The sequence below is a fragment of the Neoarius graeffei genome, chromosome 21 (genome assembly GCF_027579695.1).
Source record: "Neoarius graeffei isolate fNeoGra1 chromosome 21, fNeoGra1.pri, whole genome shotgun sequence".
NCBI lineage: Eukaryota > Metazoa > Chordata > Actinopteri > Siluriformes > Ariidae > Neoarius > Neoarius graeffei.
Window position 1 is genome coordinate 49,078,727 of NC_083589.1, and position 14,197 is coordinate 49,092,923.

A 14,197-nucleotide genomic window follows, 5' to 3' on the forward strand; every position below is an offset into this window, starting at 1 on the left:
GGGGGTACGATACAATATCGTTTACTCACTTGAAAATCGAAAATCCCATATATGACATGTTTCATGCATATCTCCCGGTTCTGTAGCAGGTCGTCATCAATTTTCACTTGATTTAAAGCATGTTTCTCATCTCATCTCATTATCTGTAGCCGCTTTATCCTGTTCTACAGGGTCGCAGGCAAGCTGGAGCCTATCCCAGCTGACTACGGGCGAGAGGCGGGGTACACCCTGGACAAGTCGCCAGGTCATCACAGGGCTGACACATAGACACAGACAACCATTCACACTCACATTCACACCTACGGTCAATTTAGAGTCACCAGTTAACCTAACCTGCATGTCTTTGGACTGTGGGGGAAACCGGAGCACCCGGAGGAAACCCATGCGGACACGGGGAGAACATGCAAACTCCGCACAGAAAGGCCCTAGCCGGCCACGGGGCTCGAACCCGGACCTTCTTGCTGTGAGGTGACAGCGCTAACCACTACACCACCGTGCCGCTAAAGCATGTTTCATGCCAGAAATCGACGGAAATTCATGCTTGTAACCTGTTCCAACCAAAAACGATTTTATTTACAAATGGCGCTTCCAGTTACCCAGGGCATGCGCACTAGAAATGAGCCTTTTTTTCATCGAAACTACTTTTTGAAACCCTCATTCTGATTGGCTGGTGTATTATAAGCCAGCCAATCAGAATCAGTGTCTTAAGGCAGCAGCATGCCGTAATTGCTGTTTGTTGTGTAATTAGTATCCAATATCTCTGTCATTTGTGCCTTTATTGTCCGACTTTTGTTATTGAAACACAACAAATGACGAAGTAGATAACATCTTTAGACATTTGGTGACCCAAATCTGAAGTTTGCTTGGATAATATCAACTGGAAGTGGCTCAGTCGGTATGTTGTTATCAGTTAGGGATGGCGAAAACTAAAAAAAATCTTGACCGACCACCAAGCCTCATTAGCCGGTTAAAGTCGGTTAACCTATGAGTTTAAACAGGGATGCAAATGGCGCACCTTTTGGCGGATGCCGCCTTTTTCACGGCTGAATCGCGCAGATCCGACTTTTTTTTTTTTTTTTTTTTTAGTGGGGGCGTTGGAGTGTCTGAATAATTTCATCAAAGTAAATTCTGTATTAAAATTACTAAATAAGCAAATGCCGTTACAGTCCATGAAACATAGGAAGTATGAGAAGAAAACAGTAAATCAGAAAGCTGCGCATGTTTGTGCAAATGTGCGCAGCTTTCTGATTTACTGTTTTCTTCTCATACTTCCTATGTTTCATGGACTGTAACGGCATTTGCTTATTTAGTAATTTTAATACAGAATTTACTTTGAAATTATTCAAACACTCCAACACCCCCTAAAAAAAAAATCAGATCTGCGCGATTCAGCCGTGAAAAAGTCGGCATCTGCGCCTTTAGTTTGTGTGGAGAGATATGATCTGCAATAACATGCATTGTTGGCTACAGACCAAAACATACTTTCAGAATGCACTGGCCAAGGCAGGACTAAACTCCATGTGCCTTCTAATAATAATAAAAAAAAAAAAACAGAATAGTAATTTGTAAGCTAAAAAGCCTGTGTCTTTCGCCGAGTGGCAGCTGTCTTCAACTGGGGCGGGAGGGCGGGACATGACTGAATGGGTGTTTCTGATTTGTCAGCTGTCGTCCTTACACCGCATGGCATGCCCCAAGCGTTTACAACACAGAATTCCAGGTTCTCCGCTCCAAAATCGTCAGCTTCAAAACGATTGATTTTTTTTTTTTTTTAACCGACAACCAAAAAAAATTAACCGGTTGACGTTGATTCGGTCAACCACCGGTCAAACGGTCATCGGTTAACATCCCTATTATCAGTAGATTAAGTTTCAATGCGCCCTGCTACAGACGCTGCAAGCCGCTAATTACGTCCCCCATGTCTCCATGGCCTCGTCTTGAGACTCATTGATTGAATAATTTTGGCGCCAAATGTATTCGCGCCCTCTGCTTACAATACATTAAAGACATCGTTCAACTCGATATATCGCGATATATATGGTACGATATCGTGAGCAACTGATGGCAAACGAGCACAGCCCTACTTGCCATTCTGTATTTAATAAAAATGTACATCACTGTGGTATTAAGAGGAATAAAGCATTATAGAGACCTAATGATGTAGATGAAACATTTTTAGGTTAGAATTGTTTGCGTGGTCAGGAGGAAACTGGTAAAGCCGTTTGTATTTTAGGATTAGTGAAGATGAAGATGAACCTTAACTTCACATCTTAAGATATCTTCTTGCATGAGGACCTGACAGTTAAGATTGGTGATTTTGGTCTGGCTACAGTGAAGTCGCGCTGGAGTGGATCACACCAGTTTGAGCAGCTGTCAGGCTCAATCCTGTGGATGGTAAGTGTGGTGTGGCGTTTCCCCTTTCCTAGACAGACTGACTACCTGGCAGTCCTTTATTAAGACTGCCAGGTAGAGAGGCCACGCCTCTTTTGTTAAGGAAGACCGGTTCAAATGCCACACCTCCTTTAAGACTGACAGGCTCAGCTGCAACACCTCTTATTACGACTGATGGGTTCAAACGTCACGCCTCCTTAATTAAGACCGATAGTCTCGGATGCCACGCCTCCTTTATTGGCTGACTGAAGTTAATATAATAATCTTTTATAAATGATAAATACTCGCAATAAAGCGTTTGTGTTTCAATCATGGTTTCCTTACAACTTTTTCCTGATGGACACAGATTGTAAATGATGTGGATTGTTTTATGTTATTTACCAGCTGGGAGGTCCGTATGGTGAAATACTGTGACCGAGGTCTTGAAAGTACTGAGCGAGGCCCTCTGGGCCGAGGTCAGTATTCCAGGCCGAGGTCACGGTATTTCAGCATACGGCCCGACGTTAAGCTGGTAAATAATATATTTATTTTTTTCTTTACCAAATTCTAACAGAAAACGAGAGCGCCCAAAAGGGAAAACCGAGCCACCATTTTGAATCCTCATTCACGGCTGTAATGCAAATGGCTTCCTCCTCGGTATACAAGTGCACTTCCATGGCAGAAAAAAAATACATTTTGCTGCCTATGTAGTCCCCTATTTATACAAAATTGAGTCATTCAGGATTCAGCCATGTTTTTACTCAGCGTTAGCAGCAGTTACAGGTTTTTAGCTTTCTCCTGAAATGTTTTCTTTTATTTCTTCTTCCTCAGGGTAGTAAAAATCGCTTTCGCTGTGAACACTGTCGTTATCACTATCCATGATGTAAAATTAATGCTATTCTCCTAAGAAATACGAAAATAAACGTTGACAAAAATTGACACTATGTTTTTGTTGTTGTGAACGAGCGAGTCGCCAGAGGTCCGTAACTGGGGTTCATACCATAGGATACGGACCCGCTCGCCAGCCAATCGGAGCACAGGATTTGATGGAAACCGCACGGCAAAAAAAAAAAAAAGGGTCTTATTTTGAATTGGTGAATTTAATTTTCACCCCAGTGCTTTAGCTAGGCATAAAGAAGCATAGAATTTTGTAGTAGGTGTGCTGACGATGAAATGATTCTACGTCAGGCTCCTGAGGTGATCCGACTGCAGGATAAGAACCCATACAGCTTTCAGTCAGATGTCTACGCTTTTGGTATCGTCCTGTACGAGCTCATGTCGGGGGCGTTGCCTTACTCCAACATCAACAACAGGGACCAGGTGAGTGAGTCTCCAGCAGATCTAGCTCATTTCTCCGGTTGTTGCACCTGCGTGTGTAATGGACAGCATGCGTATAGTATGTCCACATGAAGCCACTGCCGAGTGCTGCCTTTTTTTTTTAATGTGTTCCTCCTGCTGTAGATCATCTTCATGGTGGGTCGAGGTTACCTCTCCCCTGACCTGAGCAAAGTGCGCAGCAACTGCCCCAAAGCCATGAAGAGACTCATGGCTGACTGCTTGAAGAAGAAAAGAGAGGAGCGACCTCTGTTCCCTCAGGTAACCTTGTAGAGCTTTGCAGTGAGGGTTTTTGTTTTTCCCTATTTTTGTTTATCAAATTAGGTGTGATGGTGGATAAGCTTGTGGAGGGGGGGAAAAAAGCTGGTGGCTCTTTCAGTAGAAGTTCAGAAGAACCCCAGCACTGCACAGGTTTATTTTTAGTCCATTCCTGTGAACTAAGACTTGAGTTAATAATCCAGCCTGCTCTTCGTTGAATAAGATCCATTGGCGTGACTGGCAGAGCTCTGAAGTTTATTAACTGCATTTTCAGTGACTACCACAAGATGGCAGCAGAGTGCATTAGATCACTTTCAAACGGATTTCATTTTTATAGCAGTAGATAAACCTGTCAGTAGATACCACAAGATCAACTGTGAGCTACTGGTCACTTGCGTATCTCCCCCCCGCTCTCGCTTGTATCAGAATGCAAGCAATCGAAGGAATAGGACACTTATTATGAATGTTGACCTCAACAAATAATTAACCCTGAAACAAGTAAGTAAAGAGTAGTGTTCTCCCCAGGGATTTCAAATACAACCCCGATTCCAAAAAAGTTGGGGCAAAGTACAAATGTAAATAAAAAATGGAATGCAATGATGTGGAAGTTTCAAAATTCCATATTTTATTCAGAATAGAACATAGATGACATATCAAATGTTTAAACTGAGAAAATGTATCATTTAAAGAGAAAAATTAGGCGATTTTTAAATTTCATGACAACACATCTCAAAGTTGGGACAAGGCCATGTTTACCACTGTGAGACATCCCCTTTTCTCTTTACAACAGTCTGTAAACGTCTGGGGACTGAGGAGACAAGTTGCTCAAGTTTAGGGATAGGAATGTTAACCCATTCTTGTCTAATGTAGGATTCTAGTTGCTCAACTGTCTTAGGTCTTTTTTGTCGTATCTTCCGTTTTATGATGCGCCAAATGTTTTCTGTGGGTGAAAGATCTGGACTGCAGGCTGGCCAGTTCAGTACCCGGACCCTTTTTCTACACAGCCATGATGCTGTAATTGATGCAGTATGTGGTTTGGCATTGTCATGTTGGAAAATGCAAGGTCTTCCCTGAAAGAGACGTCGTCTGGATGGGAGCATATGTTGCTCTAGAACCTGGATATACCTTTCAGCATTGATGGTGTCTTTCCAGATGTGTAAGCTGCCCATGCCACACGCACTAATGCAACCCCATACCATCAGAGATGCAGGCTTCTGAACTGAGCGCTGATAACAACTTGGGTCGTCCTTCTCCTCTTTAGTCCGAATGACACGGCGTCCCTTAGTTCCATAAAGAACTTCAAATTTTGATTCTTCTGACCACAGAACAGTTTTCCACTTTGCCACAGTCCATTTTAAATGAGCCTTGGCCCAGAGAAGACGTCTGCGCTTCTGGATCATGTTTAGATACGGCTTCTTCTTTGAACTATAGAGTTTTAGCTGGCAACGGCGGATGGCACGGTGAATTGTGTTCACAGATAATGTTCTCTGGAAATATTCCTGAGCCCATTTTGTGATTTCCAATACAGAAGCATGCCTGTATGTGATGCAGTGCCGTCTAAGGGCCCGAAGATCACGGGCACCCAGTATGGTTTTCCGGCCTTGACCCTTACGCACAGAGATTCTTCCAGATTCTCTGAATCTTTTGATGATATTATGCACTGTAGATGATGATATGTTCAAACTCTTTGCAATTTACACTGTCGAACTCCTTTCTGATATTGCTCCACTATTTGTCGGTGCAGAATTAGGGGGATTGGTGATCCTCTTCCCATCTTTACTTCTGAGAGCCGCTGCCACTCCAAGATGCTCTTTTTATACCCAGTCATGTTAATGACCTATTGCCAATTGACCTAATGAGTTGCAATTTGGTCCTCCAGCTGTTCCTTTTTTGTACCTTTAACTTTTCCAGCCTCTTATTGCCCCTGTCCCAACTTTTTTGAGAGGTGTTGTTGTCATGAAATTTCAAATGAGCCAATATTTGGCATGAAATTTCAAAATGTCTCACTTTTGACATTTGATATGTTGTCTATGTTCTATTGTAAATACAATATCAGTTTTTGAGATTTCTAAATTATTGCATTGCGTTTTTATTTACAATTTGTACTTTGTCCCAACTTTTTGGGAATCGGGGTTGTAATATCCTGGTCAACTGTCCTTTTGAAATAGCGTTTGCTTCTTAAAATGGTGTCAAAATCCACCCTATATGTTTTGGAAATGCGTTCAGTCGGTAAACAGGAAGTCGATGTGCGACAGACCTGAAAACTGTATACCGTACATGGTATCGAACCCCAAGCTGAAGCTCGGTACCGAGTGGCTATGATTTTGTGGTTGCCGAGAAAAAGGGTGTTTTGGATGGATGAAGATACGGACGGACAGAGGTAAACCAGTATTTCCCCCCGGATATTATATTATAATATCAAATGTTAGCTAATCTAGCCATGCCAGTACAGGTTCTACGGATAAAAGTCTGTGATTTTTGTCTGAAGCCATGGAATGCAACTTGGAACTTGCTATATTTTACAGAGACAAAATTACTTCAGTTTTATTTGTCATGCAGTGGTGCTTGAAAGTTTGCAAACCCTTTAGAATTTTCTATATTTCTGCATCAATATGACCTAAAACAACATCAGATTTTCACACAAGTCCTAAAAGTAGATAAAGAGAACCCAGTTAAACAAATGAGACAAAAATATTATACTTGGTCATTTATTTATTGAGGGAAATGATCCAGTATTACATATCTGTGAGTGGCAAAAGTATGTGAACCTTTGCTTTCAGTATCTGGTGTGACCCCCTTGTGCAGCAATAACTGCAACTAAACGTTTCCGGTAACTGTTGATCAGTCCTGCACACCGGCTTGGAGGAATTTTAGCCCGTTCCTCCGTACAGAACAGCTTCAACTCTGGGATGTTGGTGGGTTTCCTCACATGAACTGCTCGCTTCAGGTCCTTCCACAACATTTCGATTGGATTAAGGTCAGGACTTTGACTTGGCCATTCCAAAACATTAACTTTATTCTTCTTTAACCATTCTTTGGTGGAACGACTTGTGTGCTTAGGGTCGTTGTCTTGCTGCATGACCCACCTTCTCTTGAGATTCAGTTCATGGACAGATGTCCTGACATTTTCCTTTAGAATTCGCTGGTATAATTCAGAATTCATTGTTCCATCAATGATGGCAAGCTGTCCTGGTCCAGATGCAGCAAAGCAGGCCCAAACCATGATACTACCACCACCATGTTTCACAGATGGGATAAGGTTCTTATGCTGGAATGCACTGTTTTCCTTTCTCCAAACATAATGCTTTTCATTTAAACCAAAAAGTTCTATTTTGGTCTCATCTGTCCACAAAACATTTTTCCAGTAGCCTTCTGGCTTGTCCACTTGATCTTTAGCAAACTGCAGAAAAGCAGCAATGTTCTTTTTGGAGAGCAGTGGCCACTGTTGTTCAGTGTTCTCCTGATGGTGGACTCATGAACATTAACATTAGCCAATGTGAGAGAGGCCTTCAGTTGCTTAGAAGTTACTCTGGGGTCCTTTGTGACCTCGCCGACTATTACACGCCTTCCTCTTGGAGTGATCTTTGTTGGTCGACCATTCCTGGGGAGGGTAACAATGGTCTAGAATTTGCTCCATTTGTACACAATCTGTCTGACTGTGGATTGGTGGAGTCCAAACTCTTTAGAGATAGTTTTGTAACCTTTTCCAGCCTGATGAGCATCAGCAACACTTTTTCTGAGGTCCTCAGAAATCTCCTTTGTTCCTGCCATGATACACTTCCACAAACATGTGTTGTGAAGATCAGACTTTGATAGATCCCTGTTCTTTAAATAAAACGGTGCCCACTCACACCTGATTGTCATCCACCTTCAAATTAACTGCTAATCCTAGAGGTTCACATATCTGTGAGTGGCAAAAGTATGTAATATTGGATCCTTTTCCTCAATAAATAAATGACCAAGTATAATATTTTTGTCTCATTTGTTTAACTGGGTTCTCTTTTATCTACTTTTAGGACTTGTGTGAAAATCTGATGATGTTTTAGGTCATATTTATGCAGAAATTTAGAAAATTCTAAAGGGTTCGCAAGCTTTCAAGCACCACTGTATGTATGTTAACTTGCAATGAAACGCATTGGACGAGATAAGAACCAGAAACAAGACTCTCAGTATTGGAGCCCTACAGGAGTTTAACAGTATAGCAATAAAAATATTCAAAGTTCTAAAAATATAAGTGCAGTGCAAGCGCCAGTATTGCTCATAGGAGAAAGTGACGTGTGCGAGTGGCAATAATTTTAGTGTTCTATTTAAAAAATGTGACTTGCAGACTAATATCGAACTTAAATCAGTCATCTAAGAGAAGGTGCATTTCCATTTAAAAATCAGATTTTTTTTTTTAAATGTGTACTTTAAAGGTAGACTACCTTTCAGGTTTTTCAAGTTTAGGTCATAAAAAGAACTTTCCCTGGCACAATTATTTTTGTTTAGTGGACCAAAAGCTACAGAATTCAAACCACACACTTCCAATTTTATTATTTAAAAAACAGATAATGAATTCAGGGGCACGTGGCCCTAAATTCTCTATCTTTTTCCTGCTTCACCATGACCCAATTCAAGATACTATGTCATGGATCACGTGGTGGGCTTTCCCTGTTCGCGCAAGGCATTGTGGGATACAAATTTGAAACAGGAAAGAAAAATGGAGGATGTGAGTATGAGAATGAACCAGTGGTTGCGTTAGACTTTTTCATTGTCCGTCATTTTGACAGACAGGGTCGTAAAAATTCCGTCATTGTCCATTATTATCTGTCATTTTATTTTAGCTTTTAAATGACAATGTATATAGGCTATAAATGCTATATATTTAATAACTTGTTTTCATGGACTCATTTTCATTTAAAAATTAATTCACAGAACAAGCTTGTATTATTTAATCATTTATTTATGTATTTATGATGCAAAAAGATGAACAGAGATTCTGACGTTCGGTCTCTTGTGAACCCATTTTCCCTCCGCTAAAAACATTGCGGCTGTTGAGCCTTAACGGGCATATGAACAATGTTATTTTACAACGTAGCAAGACAATTGCAGTTAAAATATGAACAGTCCACTACAACGATTTAAGTGACAATCTAATTTGACCTGTTTGCATGAGCTCAAACCTTCCCTCTGGCCCGCATGGATTTAAATTGGGAGCTCGCTTGTGCATAATCAAAGTCGTCAATGGAGACTGCTGCCGAGGCAATTGTCATTAAATTTTGCGTCTTTGCCTCGGACAGACGACTTCTCATTGACGTTTTAATTTTATTCTGAAGGCTGAACCCGCGCTCTGCTGCGACACTGGAGACTGGAATAACCAGTGCCACTTCAGCCAAAGTTCTGAAGTCGGGAAACATTTCTCCCAGGGAAGTGATCAGAAGCCGGCAAGAGCCTCGGCTCGGCGGAGCCTGGAACCTGACACGGAAGGTCTTAAATAAAACGAAGTTATGTTTAAATGTTAGTTTGTCTACCCGTGCTCTCATTAAAATGATAGTTTAGCAGATATTCGAGCAGTGATGTTCCTAAGCTTGCTGGGGAAGAATACAATAAATCGACATTTGTTTCATTTTAAAAACAAGAAAACAACTAGCCTAAATGAGCGCTATTGCATTAAGACGTACAGGCAGGGAAACGACACAAACAACCCTGGTGCAGGTCTACAATTTTGTTTCTGGTGTCCTTTGACAGCTCTTTGGTCTTGGCCATAGTGGAGTTTGGAGTGTGACTGTTTGAGGTTGTGGACAGGTGTCTTTTATACTGATAACGAGTTCAAACAGGTGCCATTAATACAGGTAACGAGTGGAGGACAGAAGAGCCTCTTAAAGAAGAAGTTACAGGTCTGTGAGAGCCAGAAATCTTGCTTGTCTGTAGGTGACCAAATACTTATTTTACCGAGGAATTTACCAATTAATTCATTAAAAATCCTACAGGGGCGGCACGGTGGTGTAGTGGTTAGCGCTGTCGCCTCACAGCAAGAAGGTCCGGGTTCGAGCCCCGTGGCCGGCGAGGGCCTTTCTGTGCGGAGTTTGCATGTTCTCCCCGTGTCCGCGTGGGTTTCCTCTGGGTGCTCCGGTTTCCCCCACAGTCCAAAGACATGCAGGTTAGGCTAACTGGTAACTCTAAATTGACCGTAGGTGTGAATGTGAGTGTGAATGGTTGTTTGTCTCTGTGTCAGCCCTGAGATGACCTGGCGACTTGCCTGCGACCCTGTAGAACAGGATAAAGCGGCTAGAGATGATGAGATGAGATGAGACTTCGAGGACAATTGATGTATTGTGATAATTTTTTGTCCATCTTCTTTCACCCCAGATCCTGGCCTCTATTGAACTGTTGGCACGCTCACTACCCAAAATCCACCGCAGCGCCTCAGAACCATCCCTCAACCGCGCCGGCTTCCAGACAGAAGACTTCAGTCTGTACGCCTGCGCCTCGCCTAAAACACCCATCCAGGCTGGAGGCTACGGTAACCCCACACGCTGACTTCAGTAATATCTTAACATCATTGTATTTGTTCTAAACACTTGTCCTTTTCTTCTTTTAGGGGAGTTTTCAGCTTTTAAGTAGTGCTGCCGACTCAAACACTCATCCCTGGTCACTTTTTCTGATGTCTTGTGTTCCTACAGTGGGTTCATCCTTACAACTGAAAAGAAAAAAAAAATAGTTTCAAAGAATGTGCTGTTTTTCTTCCTCTTTACCCAAAAAAGCAATGGTATTGACAGAAGCACTATTAAAAAAAAAAAAAGAATAAAAAATCGGAAAAAAAAATCAGCTGGGCATTATGGCTGGGGAAAAAAAAAAAATCAATCACCACAACCCCCAGACCAGGAAAAGCGCATAAAATGTAAACGACGCTGACGGACAGAAACGTGAGGGTGGCCACTGGATGAAAGAAGACAACGAATAAAGGACATTAAAGTCTTGCCATGAGAGGTGGGACGCCCTGCCCACTCACTCCTCACTTTTTTTTTTTTAAATATAAAGTTAGCGCTGGCCAATCAGAGCGCAGAACCAACACTTTGACCAGTGGCATGATTCTGGAGAAGTGCCCTGCCCTGCCCTGCCCTGCTCATTGGGTGGCGTGACAGAAGGTCCAGGTTAAAGCCAGATGATGTGAATAGCATTTAGAGACCTTTTTTTTTTTTTTGGCTGCCTTGTACTGTACTGATTTTTGTTACATTTCCGTTGGCCAGAGCTGCTGGCGACTTTCTCTTTCTTGATGTTTGTTTGCTTTGAGTTTTTGGTTTTGGGGGTTGGGTTTTGTTTGTTTGTTTGTTTGTTTGTTTGTTTGTTTGTTTGTTTGTTTGTTTTGGTTTTTTTTTTTTGTCTTTCCCCCTCTCTTTCCTTTGCTGTTCAAGAACATGCGCATAGCACATCCAGTACATTCCTTCAAGTTCACTTCTCAAAAGGACTGACGACACTTCTGACCCATTTCAGAGTTCCCCAATATGACCCAAGCAAATATATTGTTCAGGACGTGGTTACTGTGAGAAGCAACAAGCTTGTAGTCAGGTGGAACTTTTTTAAAAAAAAATATATGATGGACCTTTTTTTTTTTTTAAATAATTTTCCCCCCTTGTTCATATATGGTTTAAGCTAAATGTAAGGAACTTGGTCTCAGGATCACACAAAACCGAGACTGGAACATTGTGTTACAGGTTGTACTCAACCTCGAGGTGTCGCACGTTCCTTCAGTAAACAAGCTGCTTCACTTTTTGGTGAATTAAAGGACGTGGGACGCGTGTGAAAGACTGTTGATCTAGGATCAGTTTATGGATAGCAGTTGTTTAGTTGCACACTGTAGATCTTTTGCGTCATGTCTTTGCTGCTGCACTCCCTGTGAGGTGGCCGTGTGAAATATTGCACTCGCAGACGTCCCCAGGCAAAATCTCCGCTTCGGCTTTCCTTCCCTGCTTTGCCTCCATCGAAGTCTGAAGTCAGACCATCCTTGGAGACCAAACGTTTGACGTTTTAATACGTTGTCATTCCTGTGTGTGTGTGTGTGTGTGTGTGAAGTTATTTTTGTTGTTTTGTTTGTTTCCATGGACAGGCAGGCCTGCAAATGTAGATTTATTTATGTAGCTTTTAATTTTATTTTGTGGGGGTTTTTTTCCTCTTCACCTCTTGGAGAGGGTTATTTTTAAGTGTTTTTTTTCTGTGATTGCATAAATGGATGATAAGCTGCGTGTCCTTTGCACTTTTCTAAAGCAGATTGATGCAAGCAAGCAATTTGCCCTTCTATGGACAGAACATTTTGTCAGAGCGTTTTAAAACATGATTGGGGGGGGGGGACTCAATCACACCAGGATTTAAAAGTCGCTACATGTTATGATATGGCCAAGGGTATAAAGCTAAATTTGAAAAATGGAGAAAGAATCTGAGCAATATTTGTGACCGTGATGAAAGTCTTTGTCTTTATTTGGCTATTTCTGATGTAACACGCAACGAATGGTGGAGATCTGTCTACCTTTGTGTTGCAGGAAACGACGCGTTTTTGAGCGTCTCAGTTTAAGATCCACTCCCAGAGCCTGACACAAACTGACTGAAGGCTCCAGTTACCCTTGCACTCTGTTACATAGGAGTTACGTCTAAGGATTTGTACCGAATGGCCTATTTCTATTTTGAAGGATTGTTATTGTGGGTTTTATTTTTTTTTTTGGGGGGGGTGAAACCATTAAGCGGAAAGCATCCACGAGGAAGTTCCGAGTCTGTTGGATATGACCTGCTTGGTGCCCAGATACATTTTGAGACGTATAAATGGACTCGTTCTTGCCCACATGCCATGGACTACGTCAATCCTCATTTTAGTCGGTAGACACAAAGTGGCAAGTTTTTAAGAGTGCTGTATTTATTTTCAAGAGTTCCTTGTTTTTATATGAGAATGTTACTAAACAGGTTTTTCTTTCAAATTATTGCAGCACACTTGGGGATCTATCTTTCTTTTTTTTTTCCTCTTTAGGGCCTGCTCACTCTCATTTCCTTCACGCCCTTCTCTTCCATCCTGGTCCGTTTCTTAGTTCGACTTCCTCGTATCTCCTTTTGTTCCTTTACCTTGCCTGCACCTTAAAGCCGTAGTATAAATGAATTCAACCGAGAACCATCATAGACGCTTTTGGGAGACTCTTTTCACTTGTAAATAGCTGTACAAAGAAAATACTGTCTGTTTGCTAGGAGGCATGGAGTTAAAACAAACAATGAAATGAGTTATACAATGTTTCCAATGAAGAAATAAAGGTTAAGAAAAGAGATTTTGATAGATGAAATTCTGAAAAAAAATCTGTGTAAAAATATTTAAGACTGTATAATATAAAAGGAAAAAGAGCTTAATGTATTTGTTGTGAATATGAAAAACTGATATATTAAAGAAGTGCATGAAAACCTGGGATTTGTGTTTTTTTTTTTTTTTTGTATTACTTTAAAGTGAAATTATACAGGTGGTGAAAATTTGTAGAGTAGTAAACCAAGTTTCTACCAAACAGGACGGGGTAATTTCTTCACTATTTTTATATTTATTATGAAGCAGACTGCAGCCACTCCCTGGAATTTCTTTATATAACTCAACCTCCTCCAACTTTGGAGGTGGTTATATGTTTTTGCCTTGGTTTTTGCCTGTTCCCAATGTAACCCAAAAAATAGTGAACAGATTTTGATGAAAGATGGGCCAAGGAACAATTGATTAGCTTTGGATGCAAATCTGGATCCGTATGTCTCTCATCTCATTATCTCTAGCCGCTTTATCCTGTTCTACAGGGTCGCAGGCGAGCTGGAGCCTATCCCAGCTGACTACGGGCGAAAGGCGGGGTACACCCTGGACAAGTCGCCAGGTCATCACAGGGCTGACACATAGACACAGACAACCATTCACACTCACATTCACACCTACGGTCAATTTAGAGTCACCAGTTAACCTAACCTGCATGTCTTTGGACTGTGGGGGAAACCGGAGCACCCGGAGGAAACCCACACGGACACAGGGAGAACATGCAAACTCCACACAGAAAGGCCCTCACCGGCCACGGGGCTCGAACCCGGACCTTCTTGCTGTGAGGCAACAGCGCTAACCACTAAACCACCATGCCACCCCTGGAGCTGTATGTGGATCCAGGATTTTTAGCTCCTCTAGCCATAAGGCTGATGAGCTTTTGCCATGGCATGGCGTCCGTCCGTTGTCCACAATTCAGTTAAATCGTATCTCCTCCGT

General features: G+C 41.8%; 1 protein-coding gene across 1 annotated transcript in view; it reads left to right on the forward strand.

Annotated features, from left to right (window-relative positions):
• The window catches only part of braf (B-Raf proto-oncogene, serine/threonine kinase), a 34,917-nt gene extending 21,555 nt beyond the window's left edge, over positions 1-13,362 (forward strand). The window contains exons 15-19 of the mRNA XM_060903303.1: positions 2,273-2,391; positions 3,556-3,687; positions 3,829-3,963; positions 10,309-10,462; positions 10,541-13,362. Of these exons, the coding sequence (XP_060759286.1) occupies positions 2,273-2,391; positions 3,556-3,687; positions 3,829-3,963; positions 10,309-10,462; positions 10,541-10,563 (563 nt within the window). The 3' untranslated portion in view covers positions 10,564-13,362. The remainder of the gene's footprint in view (positions 1-2,272; positions 2,392-3,555; positions 3,688-3,828; positions 3,964-10,308; positions 10,463-10,540) is intronic.
• Positions 13,363-14,197: the final 835 nt, after the last annotated feature.